The sequence below is a fragment of the Manduca sexta genome, chromosome 3 (assembly GCF_014839805.1).
Source record: "Manduca sexta isolate Smith_Timp_Sample1 chromosome 3, JHU_Msex_v1.0, whole genome shotgun sequence".
Lineage (NCBI taxonomy): Eukaryota > Metazoa > Arthropoda > Insecta > Lepidoptera > Sphingidae > Manduca > Manduca sexta.
In genome coordinates, this window is record NC_051117.1 from 1,724,968 (window position 1) to 1,747,964 (window position 22,997).

At 47.2% G+C, this 22,997-nt stretch overlaps 1 protein-coding gene across 1 annotated transcript in view; it reads left to right on the forward strand.

Moving 5' to 3' along the window:
- The window catches only part of LOC115443552 (ATP-binding cassette sub-family D member), an 85,745-nt gene extending 64,030 nt beyond the window's left edge, over positions 1 to 21,715 (forward strand). The window contains 13 exon segments of the mRNA XM_037438626.1: positions 1,828 to 2,029; positions 2,331 to 2,562; positions 3,554 to 3,693; positions 4,064 to 4,236; positions 4,507 to 4,678; positions 5,246 to 5,352; positions 5,827 to 5,986; positions 7,476 to 7,629; positions 7,816 to 7,968; positions 9,645 to 9,869; positions 16,801 to 16,926; positions 17,546 to 17,620; positions 17,622 to 21,715. Of these exon segments, the coding sequence (XP_037294523.1) occupies positions 1,828 to 2,029; positions 2,331 to 2,562; positions 3,554 to 3,693; positions 4,064 to 4,236; positions 4,507 to 4,678; positions 5,246 to 5,352; positions 5,827 to 5,986; positions 7,476 to 7,629; positions 7,816 to 7,968; positions 9,645 to 9,869; positions 16,801 to 16,926; positions 17,546 to 17,620; positions 17,622 to 17,844 (2,142 nt within the window). The 3' untranslated portion in view covers positions 17,845 to 21,715.
- The last annotated feature ends 1,282 nt before the right edge of the window (positions 21,716 to 22,997 follow it).

Here is a 22,997-nt window from a genome sequence, read left to right on the forward strand (position 1 = left end):
GTCTGCTTAGATCCAAAATAAATTAACAGACCCCCTCCCCTCCACCCTCTGCACCCTACAGTCCTTCCAATATTAGAGTGTGCGACACACAAAAACTCTGCTTTTTTTATTGCAACCGAATGACGGGACGAGAATGCCGCTCGCCTGATGGTAGTCAATACGACCATCCATAAATAGGAGCAACACCACACTGAACTTTGAAATACTAAGTAATGGCACTCCATTGCGCTCGTTATCCTGAGTAACTATCATCCCCAGTAAGATTACCGATTTACATTTAAAATCGAATTCTAAAGATAACTTATACGGTGTGTTTTCGCTCTGGCTTTTTTCCGCCCGAATAGCTAACGCCAGTACTGTATAACACCAGGCCCTTTTTCCTTGAGCAGTAAACAAACACAGATGTTAGTACAATAGGATAGCCTTTGCGATGTGGGCCACTCACTACCTTAATATTATATTTTATAAAAATTAAGCCACAGTGTCGTTTAACTACAATACTAAAGGCCTGTTTTACAAGTTGTAAATAAATGTTGACAGTTTTGTATTAAACGGCTAATTTAGATAGTGCTAATTTTATTATAATATTATTTATTCGTGGTGAGAGTGTGACTTTTGTATTTGGACTACTTATAGATTTACTCAGAAGTTATGAAACAGAACTTCAAGAGAATGTGAGTTTATTCTGCGTAGATAGGACCACCAACAGCTAAAAATTTTAAAAGTTGTGTAATATGGGTAAATATTGTAACTTTCACTTTGCGGATGATGAACACCTCGTCCCCCCGTGATCACGAAGGCTGCAGTCTTCGAAACGGGAGAAAACCAAAAAATTAAAACGGCGATAAAATCCGAAAAATTGATTTTGAGGACTTAAAACTTTAATTTCTTTATTAAATAAAGATGTAATAAATAACAATAAGTTTGTTCAGTCATTATTCGTCAGTTCGTTAGTGTTAATATTAAAGGATTTTCATCCCATCATCTGGTTATTCTTAAATCATTTCCTGGACCCACGACGGTCGCCTTGTTGCTGCATATCAGATACCACTTCCTACTTCCTCTGAAAATAATTGAATACTATGAAATAAACAAAAACCAGTTTTAAAATCAGATATATATTTTGTTAATGCATTATTAATTCATATTGTGTCTAGTTTCCGATCTAGATTTTACGTGGATTTGTTTTGAATGTAGAAATGGTCTCCGGATGTTTTATTGAATGACAAATATTATTATTATAACGAAAAAAAATGGTCTAATTATAATTTTTATGTTTTAGCAATTCAATGTTGTGCGGTCTGTTCCGGTTTGTTATTCATTTGTTTGTATTTTTATTTGTGTTAAAAGAAAATGATTAAATATTATCGTAATTATGAAAATCGTATCAAAATCAGTCTAGTTAGAAGTATTAAGTCAATTATTAACAAAGTACTAAACATTATTATTTATGAACAATGATGTTTTGTATTATTTTATAAATTACTTTACACGTACTGATAATTTGATCCTCCTGGGTCATTACACCTTAAAGTAAGCGGAGTGCGATTATGATAGAGTGTCGACTGACGAGAGATGATTATCCCTCGCGAGTCGATATAATTCTGCCGGCCTATTTCAAAAATATTCACAGGCTGATCCCTGAAGAAGACACACTTACGTGGGCCACTATAGCGGATTTTACGTCTTTTATATTATGGTGCCCTTTATTCGCCCGGATACAAATATTCTACCACCAGCAAATACGAAATCCAAGCACAATAGTTAAGTAATAACAACCCCACTTTACAAAGTAGCACAACTAAAATCCCACTTGTAAAATTCCAGGAAGATGCAGACGAGACCCAATCTGTGGAAGAGCACGTGCCAGGCCTCAACCTGGAGTTCCTCAGGCAGCTAGTGACGCTGGCGAGGATCATGGTGCCAGGGTTCAGAAGCCACGAGGTGGCGCTACTGTCGGTGCACACGCTGTGCCTGTTCTCGAGGACATTCCTGTCTATATATGTCGCTTCGTTAGAAGGTTCTATAGGTAAGACGAAATATCGCTTGTTTTAGCGGTGAAGGAAAATATTGTGAGGAAACCTGCATACCTGAGGAGTTCTCTATAGGAATTTTGAGTGTGTGTGAAGTCAACCAATCCACACTAAGCCAGCGTGATGGACTAAGGCCTAATCAGTCAGTAGTAGTGGAGGCCCGTGCCCAGCAGAGGGGCAGTATATAATACAGGCCTGATATTATTATATTATATATGTACTAGTGTTCCTAGTATCTAGCATTCCCTAATATGAATTAATGGAGTTAATTTTATTTTTTTTTATTCTCTCCCACAGTAAAACACATAGTCCAAAAAGACATGCGTAGTTTCGCAGCATTACTCCTCCAGTGGTTCGGGATAGCCATCCCGGCCACCTTCATCAACTCCATGATCAGATACCTGGAGAGCAGGCTGGCCCTGGCGTTCAGGACTCGGCTCGTCAACCACGCGTACGAGCTGTACTTCAAGAACCAGACTTATTATAGAGTGGCTAACCTGGATGCCAGGATAGAGAATGCAGATCATAGGTTAGTGGTTAATTTGTTTTTTTTTTTTATGATATGTGCACGGCAAAGTGGCCCTAATGCACCTGATGATAAGTGGAGTGGGGTCCAATAGAATGTCGACTGGCGAGAGATGATTACCCCTCGATAGTTGATACAATTATGCCGGCTTGTGTAGCCGGTTTTACACAGGATGATTTCGGAATGCGACACACTTACGTGGGGCGTTATGGCGGGTTTTATGCCTTGGGTAGAGTGGTCGTTATTCGCCCGAACACCAATATTCTGCCACCAGCAAATATGAAATCCAAACATAATACTTCACTAAACCTATGTAGAAAACTTTGTGTACGGTGTTCGGTATCTGGGCGGATATAAAATATACCAGCAAAATGGGTATTTATATGAGCCTACATTTGTGTTCTGGTCTTAAGGATATTGTTGTATCTAGTAGGATATCTTATTTATCTGTGACTAGCGCAGTGGCATGCCACGCAGTCACTATGTCAGTTCACTAAGATTTGCTAGTGTTCAGTGCGGATGCCGGTGCTATTGCCAACCATGGCGTCTGCAGTAGAATGGTTGAGTGTAGGAGTCCATAGGATTTCCATGTTTGTTCTCAGAGCAATATTGCCATTCAAATAAACTACTACTACTTTGTAAATCAAAGTTCCGTATGGTTTTGCATGCTGTATGGTGTGTACCACACAGTCTTTTAATGTTGTGGTTGAGTTGAGGTTAAAGACGATCACTTAGCGATCACGTTGCTTATTCGAGTTCACAAAAGTTGATTGTTAAAAATAGTTAAAATATATGTAATGTTGATTGCACGGTGGCGGTTGGTGATGTGAATACATTGATATAATGAAAATGACATGTAACGTAAAATGCTGCCTGCAATTATAAGTACATGGCGAGATACAATGTGCGGTTTATAATGAACCGTACACCAGCAGAAGCGGAAAGCTCGTTAGTGATCTCCAAAAATAATACATATTTTATACTCTGCCCCCAGGTTAACAGAAGACGTGTCAGTATTCACGCAGTCGGTGGCGCATCTGTACAGCTCGCTGACTAAGCCGTGCTTCGACCTGCTCCTCATAGTCTTGACCCTCGCCAGTTACTCCAGCAAGATGAAAGGAAACATATTTATTGGTAAGGTCCATTGTGATGAAATTTGTGAAGTTGTAAGGGTTTGCGTCAGTAGGTCGTAAGTGGGTACACAGTAATATGTATAGGAAAGTTATTTGTCATCCTCCTTTATATAATTTTGATGATGATGAATCCTTTATATGATGGAAATTTCATCTTAAACTCATGTGACCATTATCTATCCCTTATTCCCGTCATTGCAACATCTGTAAGCCAGAATCGCCAGTCTCAGTACTAGTTTTTGTCTTTTCGCAACAAAATTAATCAAATTAATAGATAAGGACGGGTTCGAAATATATCCTTAATTACCTTCTTAAAATAGAAATGCTGTTCTAATATAAATTTTGCTAAAAATATGTGCATTCGTCCCCAGGTCCCGGCATAGCGACGGTGGTGATCTGCCTCACCGGCCAGGTGCTGCGCCTGCTGAGTCCCAGGTTCGGCGCGCTGGCCGGCGAGGAGGCGCGCATGAGGGCCAACCTGCGCCACGTGCACTCCAGCCTCATCGCACACGCCGAGGAGGTCGCCTTCTACGGAGGGCACAAGGTGAGGGAAGACTCATTACATTGTGAAGGGAAGACATTGAGTTGATAAATGAAACCGCGTACTCGTCTTCTCTGATACTAATTTTCCAAAAATGATCAATTAACCAAAAATTTTAACCAAAAATCCAGGTACTATGTGTGTGATTTTAATTTTTTTTAACGTTATATCGTAGTGTGCGTGTGATGCTGCTCACGCGCACTAAGCGATCAGGGAAAGTAGTGGGACGCGTGTTCGTGAATCAATCTAAACCTTATTCTTATGATTGTTAAGGTGGAACTCGGTCAGCTCCAATCAGCGTACAAAGAGTTAGTGGCGCAGATGACGTCGGTGTTCAACAAGAAGCTGTGGTACGTGATGCTGGAGCAGTTCTGCATGAAGTACGTGTGGTCCGGCACCGGGATGGTGATGCTGGCGTTGCCGATACTCACGGGCACGAGAGACGGTGAGTGCGGGTTCCGATCCGTTTCCTATAGGGACCATTCTGGAAAATAAGGGCCGGCGCATATATAGCGCAGAGCAAAGATTTTTATAGTGTCAAACTATTATCGACATTGTATTCATTGAAATAATAGTCGAAATCAAACAACAATGTAATGAAGTTTATTGTATATATAATAGAGTAAATTTCCATTTTGATTATACATCATTTTATATGTAACAGAGTAGAACAGAAATAATACTAAGAAGAAATTATTCTATTAATCAGCATCAAAATTAGTTGAAAAATAATGGAGCTATTTACATTTGAAATATTGTTGTGAGCAAATGTGTAGGCGTAGTGAGGTTATCGCGCTATCTTTTTCTGACGCGCTTAGCGTTATGGCCGGTGACACTCGGTGACGTCACAGTTTGTTATTATTTGATGGCGACCTCTTCCACCAAACCTCAAAGCTTTAACTTGTTTATTATTGCGTGGATTTTGAAAATTCTTTTTCCTTTAGATTTTGGATAACACATATTTTTGATAAATGTATTTATAAAAAGTAGTTAACCGCCGTATTATTTTCAGGTTCCACAGGAGAGAGTATAAGCGCCCGCACGGAGTACATGACGACGTCGCGGAACTTGCTCAACTCCGCCGCAGACGCCATCGAGAGGCTCATGTCTAGTTATAAGGTACGATACTTTGTAAAGACTAAATTGCGAACATAGCTTTTGAAAATTGAGAGTGGATGCACTTCTGCCTACCACCAGAAAGGTAAAACACGAACTGTTATATATTAATGTCAAATAATTCCGTTAAAAGTCCTTATTTTCATAGATAGTCGGATTTAGTTGTTTCATTGTGAATTTATTATTTTGTTCGTAATATGATGACTTAGTTATGTACAGGAGGTTTCTTTTTTGTGTATCGGGATACTGAAATCCTCGACTTAGCGACTGGAGGGGTCTGGAGGAAAGTTGGGAGGTCATATCTGGGGAAGGAAAGGAACGCTCTTAGTATGGGCAGAGGGGTGAAGACCAGGAAATGTTCGCAAGCCCTCATATTATATGAAATATAGATAATGGACTGTGTGCCTATGGCCGTGACAAATGTCTCTCCATGCTTGGGCGCCTCACAATGATGTGTGTGGTGTAACGCGTGTGCAGGAGGTGGTGACGCTGGCGGGGTACGCGACGCGCGTGTCGGACATGCTGGTGGTGTTCGGCGAGGTGGCGCGCGGGCGCTGCGTGCGTGCCGTACACGCCGCGCCGCAGCACCACCACAGCTTCCAGGTCACCTTCCGCGACAACCGCCCCGTGCCGCAGGGTGAGGCTCTCTCCTTCTCTTACTTCTCACGCTTCATTCGCTTTCAGTTAAATGCGACATGGAGTTAGTTTGAAAGATATAGAATACTTTTTATCCTGGGAAATAGGTACTTATACCGACAATTTTATACAGGAAACCTTTTTACACTGGTTAAGCCGCGTGCAAAAACTAGTTAATCTTTCTCTCTCTTTAGTGTATTTATCTACCTACTCTGTACTATGTTCACTAGTCGACCAGCCGGCCTAGCATGCGCGTCACGAAATATCTCGAAAACGAGAGTAGACAAATTGTCGATGTCAATTAATATCTCGTTTTCTCTAACATGCGCACCACAATCGACAAGTTCCTCGTTGAAGACATAAGTTTACCCGTGAAGACAAACCGATGTTGCTCATTGAAATATATATTCTAAACATTTTATTTTCTAATATAGCTACAATGGTTTTGTTCATCCCATTTTTATAGATCTATGATTCAATTATGGTTTTTTGTGACGTTTTATGACAGTTTATGTCATAACAAAGAGCATAATATAAATAAAAAACGTAAATAAGTAAACAAAGTCAAAATTAATAATAATATTGTACAATATAATAAGGATTCTAACGCAAAATAACAGCTCCGCACTATTTTGGAGTACGAAGTAACAAGACACAAATATATAAAATAAAATCTAACAAGACAATTATTTGTACGAGTATATGGTGCCTAAGCCGGACTTTACCTCGGGTGACTAAACCCCGCCGTAGGAACGATGTAACATAATGCGTAATGGAATCAGTCCAATCGGAACGGAGATGGCTGTGGTTTTGGGCCTCACAAAATACCCAATTACATTACATATACAATGCCATTCGTTTTGTATCAAAGGGATCCCATAAATCAATTAAGTATATGTCTTCTTTCCACTTTACACGCCTCTCGTTTGTCGTATATTGCTATTATTTTACTATAGTAAGATGCCACCACCATGTTTTAACGAATAAATTAAATTGCTAGTTTTCTCAGTTCATCTCTTCGTACAAAATCAATGAAGACATATATCTCGTTTATGTGTCAAAAAACGATAAAATTATTTGGTCATGCTAGGGTTTGTAGACAAAAATACCACAGATTAATAAAAAATATAGAAAAAGTATCGACAAAATTTTGTCGTGGCGCGCATGCTAGGCCGGCAGTTTTTATCGAGTTTGTACCCTAAAATTTAATTGAGTTTACTCTCGTGCTATGCATAATACGACAAATAAAAAATAAGTTTTTAAAACCTCTGGAGGCACGAGTCGTGAGCACACACGTGATTGGTTAGTTCGGCGTCCTACGCGTCGATGTTTCGCGTGATCGGTACCTCAGTCGATGCTCGTTGTCTATTGGCTGTCGCTACTATACTTTCGTCCAATTTGTACATACGCGAGCCCTGCTTATGACTTGTACCCTGTTTATACCTATAGATACTACGAATCAAACTAACCGAACAACGATTTCATTCCAGGTACGATAATCTACACGGACGACCTGTCCATCCACCTGCGCAGCGTGCCCATAGTGACGCCGGCGTGCGACGTGGTGGCGAGCGGCGTGACGCTGGACATCGCGCCCGGCACGCATCTCCTCATCGTCGGACCTAACGGCTGCGGCAAGTCTAGGTACGTGGTGGTTTTTATTCGATTAATCTGACCAGGAAAATACGATACCACGACAAGACACTTTTTTTTTCTTAACGCAATTTTTTAAACATTTTTGTGGCAACATTTAATTTGAAAGAAGAGATTGTGATTGTGTATTATTTAAGGCCGTGAGTGTTTCTGAAATATAGTTTTTTATGTTTGCAGCCTGTTCCGCATAATCTCCGGGTTGTGGCCGGTGTTCGGCGGCGAGCTGTCGGTGCCGCGGCCGTGCGCCTGCGCACACTGCGCCGACGAGACCAACCTCGCTAGCGACAACCACTGCACCTCGCGACCCATCATGTTCTACATACCGCAGAGGTCAGTGGACATGGTTTACGAAGTGATCATGTTAGGGTGCAGAGAATTTATTTTCTGTAAGGGGGTTAAGATATGTAAACTCAATTTTATTGCCACTTTAAGCGTCAGGCAAAAATAATATAGGCATTCTTCTTTAACATTTCTCACGTAATAAGTAGTTTGGCCTATGGTCATCTGCACAGCGGTGTCATTATCTATATCTATCTATACTTTTAATAAATCTGTAGAGAGGTCAATTCTGTACATGAAATATATTTCCAAAATAACTATCAGGGGGTGATTAGGGATCGATACTGATGCCAAAAATGCAATTAGTAAAATTTTTGTCTGTCTGTCTGTCTGTCTGTATAACCGTTATAGAAACAAAAACTACTCGACGGATTTTAACGAAACTTGGTACAATTATTTGTCATACTCCTGTGCTGGTTATAGTATACTTTTCATCACGCTACAATTAATAGGAGCAGAGCAGTGAAGGGAAATGTTAGGAAAACGGGAGAAGTTACTCCATTTTTTAAGCTTCCGTCGCGTGTGCAACCTTAATGGTTAAAGCTACACAGAAATCATGTATGACGAAAATATTCTCCTTAAAATTATGTAAAAAATATCCCACGACAGCATATGTCTATCTTTTATGGTTGACTCACAATAACACGTGTAACTCCCGATAGCTTAGCAGTTCGAAGCTTTCTCATTATATTTGTCTACTCTTACGTTTATAACACTCTCAGTCATCCCTAATTAAAAAAGTTAACATTATTAAATATTCCATAAAAAAGAATCATCAATCAAGTACGCTAATAATAAGCCATCACACGTGAATACTGAATCATGCTATAAGGATTATTTTTGTATATATATAAGGTCGCGAACGCACAGGCAGGCGGCTTACTTGGCACCTAGACGCTAGCGAATCACCTAGCGAGTAGCTTCGTAAAACGAACATTCTCGAACGTTCGCGACCGGCTCCATTTTTGAAGTCTGAAATCCACGCGGGCGACGCTGCGGGCGGAAGCTAGTTTTAAATAAAAACACGATTTCGTGTGTAAAATCATAATTGATATCAGGCAAACATACTTCAACAGCAAGAATTTATATCGTTAACATTTCAACAGCTGTCTTATTTATTTGATATTACTGTGCTCTGTTTTTAAACCAATATCGATATTTATGAAAAAAAATGATATAGGTTTTCCTACCTACTGTAAATTATATTTTCAATTATACTTTATATTTTACCAAGAATTTAATTGTACAATACCCTGTAGCTATCCGCTAACCGCCATCTAGTGAGCGTTTTGTATAACGACCAAGGTCAAAGCCTTAGGGCATTGACCCTACTTCCATTCTTAAAGGGTCTCGAGTTGTAAGAATGAGGGTACGCGTATGTCGGCAAACTATTTCGAAACTTAATGATGTGACAAAACTATAAGTAATTTTATGTATGAAGATGCGTTCCACCACCGTTTGAGCAGGGGTGTTGCGGGGTGACGTGGGGTAAGGGGATTGATCTAAGTATTTTGTAGTGTGTGTGTGCCCGTATGCTACGCACACTGTAAGTGATCAGGGAAAGTAGTGGGGCGCGTCTTCGTGGATCAAAAGATCTATATGTTTGAAACGTTTTGTGCGTGCTGGATTGCAGACGTTATGTTTTAGTATTGATGTCCTCCCCCCAGGCCGTACATGTCGGTGGGCTCGCTGCTGGACCAGGTGACGTATCCGTCGCGGGCGCCGGCGGCGGACGCGGCCGCGGAGGCGCGCGCGCGACACATCCTGCGCCTCGTGCGCCTCGACGCATGCGCGGCGCGCCACGGCGGCCTGCGCGCCGTGCGCGACTGGCGCCAGACGCTCTCCGGCGGCGAGAAGCAGCGCATGGCCATGGCGCGCATGTTCTACCACAGGTACACACTCTACACTCTCCTCGACGCATGCGCGGCGCGCCACGGCGGCCTGCGCGCCGTGCGCGACTGGCGCCAGACGCTCTCCGGCGGCGAGAAGCAGCGCATGGCCATGGCGCGCATGTTCTACCACAGGTACACACTCTACACTCTCCTCGACGCATGCGCGGCGCGCCACGGCGGCCTGCGCGCCGTGCGCGACTGGCGCCAGACGCTCTCCGGCGGCGAGAAGCAGCGCATGGCCATGGCGCGCATGTTCTACCACAGGTACACACTCTACACTCTCCTCGACGCATGCGCGGCGCGCCACGGCGGCCTGCGCGCCGTGCGCGACTGGCGCCAGACGCTCTCCGGCGGCGAGAAGCAGCGCATGGCCATGGCGCGCATGTTCTACCACAGGTACACACTCTACACTCTCCTCGACGCATGCGCGGCGCGCCACGGCGGCCTGCGCGCCGTGCGCGACTGGCGCCAGACGCTCTCCGGCGGCGAGAAGCAGCGCATGGCCATGGCGCGCATGTTCTACCACAGGTACACACTCTACACTCTCCTCGACGCATGCGCGGCGCGCCACGGCGGCCTGCGCGCCGTGCGCGACTGGCGCCAGACGCTCTCCGGCGGCGAGAAGCAGCGCATGGCCATGGCGCGCATGTTCTACCACAGGTACACACTCTACACTCTCCTCGACGCATGCGCGGCGCGCCACGGCGGCCTGCGCGCCGTGCGCGACTGGCGCCAGACGCTCTCCGGCGGCGAGAAGCAGCGCATGGCCATGGCGCGCATGTTCTACCACAGGTACACACTCTACACTCTCCTCGACGCATGCGCGGCGCGCCACGGCGGCCTGCGCGCCGTGCGCGACTGGCGCCAGACGCTCTCCGGCGGCGAGAAGCAGCGCATGGCCATGGCGCGCATGTTCTACCACAGGTACACACTCTACACTCTCCTCGACGCATGCGCGGCGCGCCACGGCGGCCTGCGCGCCGTGCGCGACTGGCGCCAGACGCTCTCCGGCGGCGAGAAGCAGCGCATGGCCATGGCGCGCATGTTCTACCACAGGTACACACTCTACACTCTCCTCGACGCATGCGCGGCGCGCCACGGCGGCCTGCGCGCCGTGCGCGACTGGCGCCAGACGCTCTCCGGCGGCGAGAAGCAGCGCATGGCCATGGCGCGCATGTTCTACCACAGGTACACACTCTACACTCTCCTCGACGCATGCGCGGCGCGCCACGGCGGCCTGCGCGCCGTGCGCGACTGGCGCCAGACGCTCTCCGGCGGCGAGAAGCAGCGCATGGCCATGGCGCGCATGTTCTACCACAGGTACACACTCTACACTCTCCTCGACGCATGCGCGGCGCGCCACGGCGGCCTGCGCGCCGTGCGCGACTGGCGCCAGACGCTCTCCGGCGGCGAGAAGCAGCGCATGGCCATGGCGCGCATGTTCTACCACAGGTACACACTCTACACTCTCCTCGACGCATGCGCGGCGCGCCACGGCAGCCTGCGCGCCGTGCGCGACTGGCGCCAGACGCTCTCCGGCGGCGAGAAGCAGCGCATGGCCATGGCGCGCATGTTCTACCACAGGTACACACTCTACACTCTCCTCGACGCATGCGCGGCGCGCCACGGCGGCCTGCGCGCCGTGCGCGACTTGGCGCCAGACGCTCTCCGGCGGCGAGAAGCAGCGCATGGCCATGGCGCGCATGTTCTACCACAGGTACACACTCTACACTCTCCTCGACGCATGCGCGGCGCGCCACGGCGGCCTGCGCGCCGTGCGCGACTGGCGCCAGACGCTCTCCGGCGGCGAGAAGCAGCGCATGGCCATGGCGCGCATGTTCTACCACAGGTACACACTCTACACTCTCCTCGACGCATGCGCGGCGCGCCACGGCGGCCTGCGCGCCGTGCGCGACTGGCGCCAGACGCTCTCCGGCGGCGAGAAGCAGCGCATGGCCATGGCGCGCATGTTCTACCACAGGTACACACTCTACACTCTCCTCGACGCATGCGCGGCGCGCCACGGCGGCCTGCGCGCCGTGCGCGACTGGCGCCAGACGCTCTCCGGCGGCGAGAAGCAGCGCATGGCCATGGCGCGCATGTTCTACCACAGGTACACACTCTACACTCTCCTCGACGCATGCGCGGCGCGCCACGGCAACCTGCGCGCCGTGCGCGACTGGCGCCAGACGCTCTCCGGCGGCGAGAAGCAGCGCATGGCCATGGCGCGCATGTTCTACCACAGGTACACACTCTACACTCTCCTCGACGCATGCGCGGCTCTCCACGGCTCCCTGCGCGCCGTGCGCGACTGGCGCCAGACGCTCTCCGGCGGCGAGAAGCAGCGCATGGCCATGGCGCGCATGTTCTACCACAGGTACACACTCTACACTCTCCTCGACGCATGCGCGGCGCGCCACGGCGGCCTGCGCGCCGTGCGCGACTGGCGCCAGACGCTCTCCGGCGGCGAGAAGCAGCGCATGGCCATGGCGCGCATGTTCTACCACAGGTACACACTCTACACTCTCCTCGACGCATGCGCGGCGCGCCACGGCGGCCTGCGCGCCGTGCGCGACTGGCGCCAGACGCTCTCCGGCGGCGAGAAGCAGCGCATGGCCATGGCGCGCATGTTCTACCACAGGTACACACTCTACACTCTCCTCGACGCATGCGCGGCGCGCCACGGCAGCATGCGCGCCGTGCGCGACTGGCGCCAGACGCTCTCCGGCGGCGAGAAGCAGCGCATGGCCATGGCGCGCATGTTCTACCACAGGTACACACTCTACACTCTCCTCGACGCATGCGAGGACGCCCACCCCACCTGCGCGCCGTGCGCGACTGGCGCCAGACGCTCTCCGGCGGCGAGAAGCAGCGCATGGCCATGGCGCGCATGTTCTACCACAGGTACACACTCTACACTCTCCTCGACGCATGCGCGGCGCGCCACGGCGGCCTGCGCGCCGTGCGCGACTGGCGCCAGACGCTCTCCGGCGGCGAGAAGCAGCGCATGGCCATGGCGCGCATGTTCTACCACAGGTACACACTCTACACTCTCCTCGACGCATGCGCGGCGCGCCACGGCGGCCTGCGCGCCGTGCGCGACTGGCGCCAGACGCTCTCCGGCGGCGAGAAGCAGCGCATGGCCATGGCGCGCATGTTCTACCACAGGTACACACTCTACACTCTCCTCGACGCATGCGCGGCGCGCCACGGCGGCCTGCGCGCCGTGCGCGACTGGCGCCAGACGCTCTCCGGCGGCGAGAAGCAGCGCATGGCCATGGCGCGCATGTTCTACCACAGGTACACACTCTACACTCTCCTCGACGCATGCGCGGCGCGCCACGGCGGCCTGCGCGCCGTGCGCGACTGGCGCCAGACGCTCTCCGGCGGCGAGAAGCAGCGCATGGCCATGGCGCGCATGTTCTACCACAGGTACACACTCTACACTCTCCTCGACGCATGCGCGGCGCGCCACGGCGGCCTGCGCGCCGTGCGCGACTGGCGCCAGACGCTCTCCGGCGGCGAGAAGCAGCGCATGGCCATGGCGCGCATGTTCTACCACAGGTACACACTCTACACTCTCCTCGACGCATGCGCGGCGCGCCACGGCGGCCTGCGCGCCGTGCGCGACTGGCGCCAGACGCTCTCCGGCGGCGAGAAGCAGCGCATGGCCATGGCGCGCATGTTCTACCACAGGTACACACTCTACACTCTCCTCGACGCATGCGCGGCGCGCCACGGCAGCCTGCGCGCCGTGCGCGACTGGCGCCAGACGCTCTCCGGCGGCGAGAAGCAGCGCATGGCCATGGCGCGCATGTTCTACCACAGGTACACACTCTACACTCTCCTCGACGCATGCGCGGCGCGCCACGGCAGCCTGCGCGCCGTGCGCGACTGGCGCCAGACGCTCTCCGGCGGCGAGAAGCAGCGCATGGCCATGGCGCGCATGTTCTACCACAGGTACACACTCTACACTCTCCTCGACGCATGCGCGGCGCGCCACGGCGGCCTGCGCGCCGTGCGCGACTGGCGCCAGACGCTCTCCGGCGGCGAGAAGCAGCGCATGGCCATGGCGCGCATGTTCTACCACAGGTACACACTCTACACTCTCCTCGACGCATGCGCGGCGCGCCACGGCGGCCTGCGCGCCGTGCGCGACTGGCGCCAGACGCTCTCCGGCGGCGAGAAGCAGCGCATGGCCATGGCGCGCATGTTCTACCACAGGTACACACTCTACACTCTCCTCGACGCATGCGCGGCGCGCCACGGCGGCCTGCGCGCCGTGCGCGACTGGCGCCAGACGCTCTCCGGCGGCGAGAAGCAGCGCATGGCCATGGCGCGCATGTTCTACCACAGGTACACACTCTACACTCTCCTCGACGCATGCGCGGCGCGCCACGGCGGCCTGCGCGCCGTGCGCGACTGGCGCCAGACGCTCTCCGGCGGCGAGAAGCAGCGCATGGCCATGGCGCGCATGTTCTACCACAGGTACACACTCTACACTCTCCTCGACGCATGCGCGGCGCGCCACGGCGGCCTGCGCGCCGTGCGCGACTGGCGCCAGACGCTCTCCGGCGGCGAGAAGCAGCGCATGGCCATGGCGCGCATGTTCTACCACAGGTACACACTCTACACTCTCCTCGACGCATGCGCGGCGCGCCACGGCGGCCTGCGCGCCGTGCGCGACTGGCGCCAGACGCTCTCCGGCGGCGAGAAGCAGCGCATGGCCATGGCGCGCATGTTCTACCACAGGTACACACTCTACACTCTCCTCGACGCATGCGCGGCGCGCCACGGCGGCCTGCGCGCCGTGCGCGACTGGCGCCAGACGCTCTCCGGCGGCGAGAAGCAGCGCATGGCCATGGCGCGCATGTTCTACCACAGGTACACACTCTACACTCTCCTCGACGCATGCGCGGCGCGCCACGGCGGCCTGCGCGCCGTGCGCGACTGGCGCCAGACGCTCTCCGGCGGCGAGAAGCAGCGCATGGCCATGGCGCGCATGTTCTACCACAGGTACACACTCTACACTCTCCTCGACGCATGCGCGGCGCGCCACGGCGGCCTGCGCGCCGTGCGCGACTGGCGCCAGACGCTCTCCGGCGGCGAGAAGCAGCGCATGGCCATGGCGCGCATGTTCTACCACAGGTACACACTCTACACTCTCCTCGACGCATGCGCGGCGCGCCACGGCGGCCTGCGCGCCGTGCGCGACTGGCGCCAGACGCTCTCCGGCGGCGAGAAGCAGCGCATGGCCATGGCGCGCATGTTCTACCACAGGTACACACTCTACACTCTCCTCGACGCATGCGCGGCGCGCCACGGCGGCCTGCGCGCCGTGCGCGACTGGCGCCAGACGCTCTCCGGCGGCGAGAAGCAGCGCATGGCCATGGCGCGCATGTTCTACCACAGGTACACACTCTACACTCTCCTCGACGCATGCGCGGCGCGCCACGGCGGCCTGCGCGCCGTGCGCGACTGGCGCCAGACGCTCTCCGGCGGCGAGAAGCAGCGCATGGCCATGGCGCGCATGTTCTACCACAGGTACACACTCTACACTCTCCTCGACGCATGCGCGGCGCGCCACGGCGGCCTGCGCGCCGTGCGCGACTGGCGCCAGACGCTCTCCGGCGGCGAGAAGCAGCGCATGGCCATGGCGCGCATGTTCTACCACAGGTACACACTCTACACTCTCCTCGACGCATGCGCGGCGCGCCACGGCGGCCTGCGCGCCGTGCGCGACTGGCGCCAGACGCTCTCCGGCGGCGAGAAGCAGCGCATGGCCATGGCGCGCATGTTCTACCACAGGTACACACTCTACACTCTCCTCGACGCATGCGCGGCGCGCCACGGCGGCCTGCGCGCCGTGCGCGACTGGCGCCAGACGCTCTCCGGCGGCGAGAAGCAGCGCATGGCCATGGCGCGCATGTTCTACCACAGGTACACACTCTACACTCTCCTCGACGCATGCGCGGCGCGCCACGGCGGCCTGCGCGCCGTGCGCGACTGGCGCCAGACGCTCTCCGGCGGCGAGAAGCAGCGCATGGCCATGGCGCGCATGTTCTACCACAGGTACACACTCTACACTCTCCTCGACGCATGCGCGGCGCGCCACGGCGGCCTGCGCGCCGTGCGCGACTGGCGCCAGACGCTCTCCGGCGGCGAGAAGCAGCGCATGGCCATGGCGCGCATGTTCTACCACAGGTACACACTCTACACTCTCCTCGACGCATGCGCGGCGGATGCGGCCGCAGATTGGTAAGAAGTGTAAATACACTTCTTACCATAAACATACTATGTTTAAATAAACTGTGCAAAAAATGGCTACTTGATGCAATACCCGTGCCCGCACCGACGCCCGCACGTTTTCTTCGCCGCCGCGCGCGCCACAGTGCGTGTGCGTTTGGTAAATTATTGCCGCTTCAGGATACTGCTAGCAGTTCTTCCAATAATTTATTTACACATTATCACTGGTCACACATCACCTCAACTAAAGACAAGGTATGAGTTACAACCCAGAAGATACTTTGGTTTGATTTCCTAGTCCAACAACATTTTATGTAAGTTTCTCTCACACGATTCACCTAGAATTTGATTACCAACAAAGTTGACAAGCATAGCAACGGTCGTAAAACTAAGCGACATATAGTGAAGATGAATTAACCTTTAAGAGAAAATATTATTATCATCTTAGTAAATAATATTTGAAGATATCCCTATACCGAATTGATTTAAATTTGATAACCAAAGAAGTTGACAAGCATACGGACGGTTGTAAAACTTAGCGAAATATAGTGGAGAAGAATTATATTACAAGAGATATTATTATCATCTTAGAAAATAATATTTGATTAGTTCAATCCCATTACCGGAATGAATATGATAAAATACCATTACTAAGTTTAACTAATTTAAAACATTATTTTGTCAGGCCGGTATACGCTCTGCTGGACGAGTGCACGAGTGCCGTGTCCATGGAGACGGAGGTCGTCATGTACGAGGAGGCTGTCAAGGAGGGCATCACCCTGCTGTCCATCACGCACAGGCCGAGCGTGTGGTGAGTGATTTGTTGTGCTGAGGGAAATTGGATCTTATGCCAAATGATTTCGGTGGTGTAGTTGTATTATGGTATACAGTGCTGAGGTCTCGGATTCGATCCTCAGGTCGGATAAAGTAGTGTTAGGTTTTTCTACTCAGCGTTAGCCCCATTACATAATGGGGTGGAATACACTCGGCGGAAAGTGGGTCCTAGTTGCGTCCTTTTGGGGATACAATTTGTGAGTGTGTGTGTGTTTGCCCAAATAAACTACTTAACTTATATAACAATTTTGAGAATTTGAACATAAGATTTATATATATTTTTTTTTTATATTTATTGCTATGAATGGCGAGACGAGCTTGATGGTAAGCGATACGACCGCCCATAAACAGTAGAAACACCATCCAACAACTTCAATTACAAAGTATTGTTTGGTATTCCACTGCGCTCACCATCCTGAGACATGAGGAGTTTAGTTATGTTCATTAGTTACACTGGCTACAAATATTTGTGTAACATTGATGGTACTCAAATATATAATTTAAAAAAATAATTATGCTCACAAAAATAAACGAGCAGATACTCTAGCTCACGGCACACAGTAGCATATTTTTAAATTCTCAATATCTTTTTCCAGGAAATACCACACGCACGTGCTAGAATTCGACGGCGCTGGCAGCTGGTCGTTCCGCAAGCTCGACAAGGACGCGCCCACCATCACCACCGCCCTCACCAACATCGGGCCCGCCACCACCATCGCCGCCGCCGACGACCACTGATCCCGCCGCTGCGATGTCCATCTCTGGTGCTGCAGGTGACGGCGCCACACCCGGTAATGGACAGTGTATAGTGAACTGTGTTGTGGATGTGGCTGTGTGTTCGATAGCACCGGTTTGGAGCAGTGAGTCTTCAGAAACTCGTGTATTCAATTTTTAACATAGTGATACTTCCAAATATATGAATAGACATGAACTATTGATGGTCTTTAGTGACGTGTATATAAAATAAGGTAAAGGCGGTTACATATTGGCATGTGAGCGCATATGGGCTCGTATTGAACCTTATTTGTATACCAATACGGAGGGTAATGCACAGGCTCATTCGGTCTAGAGTAGGAGTCGTGTGAGCAGGTCCCGTGAATACGAGCTAACACGAGTTAAATCTATACTAATAGTAAACTCTTTTGAGGATGGATCCATCAGCAATTACTTAAATAAATGTGAAATTTCTAGCGAGACTTATACACTGTTGGTAATTGCGAATTAATATTACAGAGACTATAGTTACGTACAAAACTCGTACATACTCGTGTAAGTGGATTATGAACGAATGGTTTACATGAGGTATTGTTGATTAAGACGAAATAAACCTGGGCTTGGTAACTGGACAAATACAGTCAGACACGAAAGTAGCTAAACAATTTCAGGACTTTATATTTTTGCTTTATGTTAGTGAAGAAAAAAGATTGTTAATTAGGACATAAAAGTTTAAAAGTGGTTTGAAATTTCGAATTCGTTCAATTACTTTTGTTGTCGACTACATTATACGTACTCATACTGAGATGGAAGTGTTTTGAAGGATTTTAGAGATATCTTTGCCTTATAAATCTTCTGAAGTGGAATACATGTTAACTTCTGCAACATTACTATATCAAATATTATGAGGCAATTGAAAGAAATATTGTGTATCAAAATGGAATAATAAATGGTATAAAATCATTTGTCCACCTCGTTTACGCTAAATTTACGTAAGTAAGAAACTATTAAAGTTGCCGCCATACAAGACAAAGAGTTTGCGATGAACTGCTAATTTCTATAGTGTTGTGCAGTTATTTTGAATAATCAAGGGTGTTTTAATGGCTAAAACTATAACCTTGTTATGTATTTTTTATTTCTAATAAGTTACACATTAAAAAAAAACTATTTACGGTTTTTATCGCGATTTTTTACATTGTAATTGTTTCCCGACATTTTGAGTACTTTGCAGACTTCTATACATGTTCTTTTACAAAATTTTGTATAATTAAAATATAGGTAGATATTATAACTTTGACTTATGTTGACTATCACCTCAGTCGCCGTGACAATGAAGGCTGTCTTCGAAACGTCGGGAGAAATTTATAATATAAATAATATCGCGATAAAATCAGTAAAAAAAATATTTCAATGTCTAACATTCGCGTAAACATAAGAAATCATTACAATTAGTCACTGTTTGACAGCTTGCACAATAAACTGCCACGTCGCAAACTATTTGTCTGTGTTCGTCAGAAGGTAGTCCTTTGTAGCATATTCAAATAAGATCGGTATTAGTTACAAACTTTTTCACCAGGTAGCAGCACGTTAGACTACAAATAAGAAATAGAAAGTTTACTTTACGCGGATGTGGGTGCGTTGAAGTATTTATTGTAGATTGATCCCTAAATTAGACAACTTTATTAATAAATGTGGTATTTCATTCCGCTCGGATAATGACCACCGTACACAAGGTGTTAAAATCCGCCAGAATGGCCCACATGTGTCGCGCCCTGGGATCAGCCTGTGTATATCCAACAGGCCGGCATAATTGTGTCGACTGTCCAAGGGTAATTATCTCTCGTCAGTCGATATTCTATTGGACCCCACTCCACTCACCATCAGGTGCAGTGGTCACTTTGCCGGGGCAATTAAAAAAAAGTAAGCAAATGGTCACCAATACGGTCCACATGCACGCTCCTATGAGCTATCCCTACAAGCTCTCGCGTTCTTTTCATCTGTACCCGCCATAACACACCCACATATGCGTAAATCAGACACCATAACAATTACATTGGTGCACGACACGTCGTCCCAGCTTTCATCAACTGGACCATGTTGTGAAGATACCGACCCACATAATACTAATATGAAGCAATCATTTTAAACTATCGAAAATGATGCGTATTCCTGGGTAAAATGTGTTATACCAATGCGTTTTTAAAACTATTAATAGTATTGTTAGAGTGAAATGAGTCTTGGTTACATAAGAATACAAATTATTTTCGTTGGAGCCTATACTTCTTTTTTACACTGTGGGTGGCATTATATCTGCATAACATAGTCCAATTAATGGATGTAACCATAGTTGGAATGTTGGGGACGCTAGAACCATAAGAGCTAATTAAATTAGAGGAAATCCTGTATAATAAGAGTATGACTCTCACAGCCAAAAAACATTCCCATTCGCTATCTTTCGATCGATCGTGAACATACACCAATCAGAAGAGATTCTAAGCCGGCATAATTAAGACTGACGAGGGAAAAACACCTCTTGTTAATCGATATTCTATTTGGACGCCATTACGCTTCCCATCAGGTACAGTGTACAGTGGCTACACTTTGGCGTACCTATATAATTGTGTCCAACATGTTGAAAGGCTTATTTTGATTGGTTATATCTCTGGATTGAACCGAAGATAGCGTTCGAGATCGATTATGCGGCCGTTAGTGTAAGAAACTATGAATTCTTTGTGGATATTGTGATTTTATGAAATCCTATACCAGTTTTAATTTAGAAAAATATTACCATTAAATGTTGTTGAGCAGTATTTAATCAATGATCATGTTAAGTACTGTTTAACAATGTTTTTTGGTAATTAGTTTTAAGTGACACGATGATTTTATATGCAACGGAGTGATGTGACGACATTTTGAATAAATTTCAATTTAGAATCTCGCGCTTTCAAACCAATAATAATATTAAAGTCATCCAATTATTATGCTTCCAATAATATTTTATAAGGAGTATTTATTCTAAAGTCTTTTAATATTTATTTTTATTTATATTTTCGATGAAACTTTGAGGGACAGTGATTTATATGATTTTTGATCTTTTTTTTATCAATTTACAAGATATGGAGTTTCCACACTTTGTGTATTTCTGTTTGTATAGTTTATTATGTTTGGAAAAATGCTATAAAGGTGCTTACACACGGAACTATTTAACGGTAAAAATGATGTATGTTAGTTGTTTTTTGTATTTTTAAGCACGTAAGCTGTTGGTTCTGCGCCTGATCTCTCTGGTCATGTCGGATTGCCGTCTCACCGGACTATGAGAAATTCATCTAGGAGAGATTCATGTTAAGGAAAGTTATTATCACTATTGTAAGCATTTTAGTCTTATTAGCCCAGAATATTTTTAAGGAGGCCGATTATCATGCCTAAATTTTCTAGAACGTTCCGAGCTAACAATTAATTGCGTGTAAAAAGTATTTACAGTGTTGTTTATTTTTATAAGTATTTTTATTATTTTTATCACATATGTTTAAATATATTTATAAACTTATTTTACAATTATATTCTTGGATAATTCCGAGAGGTATTTGATGGCTGAAACACACAAATAAAAATAACAAGAATAATAAAAATATCAAACATTTTGCCTTTAAAAAAGGACAAGGTCCCTAAACAAGACACCAACAAACAAATTTTAATTTCAAGTTATGACACGCGAATTATTTTATTTTATTGCACTTCATACAAAACATGTAAAGGTGGACTTAATGCAAGAGTCATTCATTCTCTACCAGTCAACCTGTAGTGGTGCAGAGATGAAACAAAGAAAGAATTCCAAACTGTCGTCACATTATTCGATAATGATTTTATGTTTACGAGATTATCAATATGGCTGTTGTTTATTATTTTTATGTTTGTTTTCGTCCATTATCAAAGGATACATATCGTATGTAAATTTATATTTATTTATGCCGCGGCATCTTGTGAATATTTTAGTTTTATCGAGAGGTTATTATGGAAATTAGAAGAGAATAAAGTGGGTTTTTTTATTTGTATAATTGTTTTTTTATTGGGTCAGTTCAGGATCAGTTTTATTAGATCATTAGCTTTTGTCTGCGGTTTCGCTCGTGTAAAGGATAAACATTTTCTCGGGATAAGAAGTAGTCTATAGCATTCGAGAGTAATGTAGATTTCTATTAGTGAAAAAATTCTAAATAGGTTTAGTAGTTCCTGAGATAAGTGCGGTCAAACAAACAAACTCTTCAACTTTATAAGTTTAGATATGATCTCGACATGAGCAGAAATGAAGTTATTCCTACACTAGAATTATACTGGACTACCTTAGAATCCTGTTAATTATTTTCCGAATGTCACATTAGTCTCTAAAAAAATATATTAGACGTTAGTGCCATAAGACATAGATCTTAAAACTTGTGAAATTAAAACTAAACGTTTTGAAAAAATATAGATATATTTTTTCCTTGTATTTAGTCATTACTGATTAGAAACCATCATTTAAAAGTATCGTGCTCTCATATAACTCAGGGTCAAATGTTCAAAACAAATAGATGCACACATCACGCCTTAATCTGCGAGGGGATAGGCAAGGATTCAACCAGGGCACCCACTTTTTGCCAAATATGTGCCATATCGGCACAAATTCCTGACCATGAGCTAATACTGAGCAGAAAAACCCAAATATCACTGCACGACCTGAGATTCGAACCCAGGACTTCAGAGCGGCGTCATATTGCGTACACAATGCAACTACGCCACCAAGGCAGTCAAAACAAATAAGGTAAAAATAAATCACTGCGTCGAATTACCGTGTCAACCGTCAACACTAGTTCATTAGCCGCACATTCGACAACCTTGATGCATAATTATCTAAATATTTTAATACACACGAGTTAAAAATAAACTTATCATAAAACTGGCAAATAAATATAACAGGTCCAATATTTAGTTACACAAATAAACAAGCTCAAAGTTGCATTTTTTTTTTTTAATTATTTAACAAAAGGCGTTATTCAGAACAAAATTATTATTGACAATACTTATATTATTATACTTATGTCCTACTTGAAATGAAACTGCGGAAACGACTTTTGGTAAGCAAATGCATTTGAAGATTATACTAATAAGGCATTATAAAACTTTGGGGGACGGGAAGAGAAAGAAAAGAGAAAGAACGTGGTGAGGAAAAGATGGTAAGGCGCTATTTCCAGCAAAACGGCGCGCTAACCGTATTTCTAGAAGCTATTCGAAATTTAAAATAGATATTATATAAAAAGAAAAATTACGTCACATTTCTACAATATGTATTTTGGTTTCATA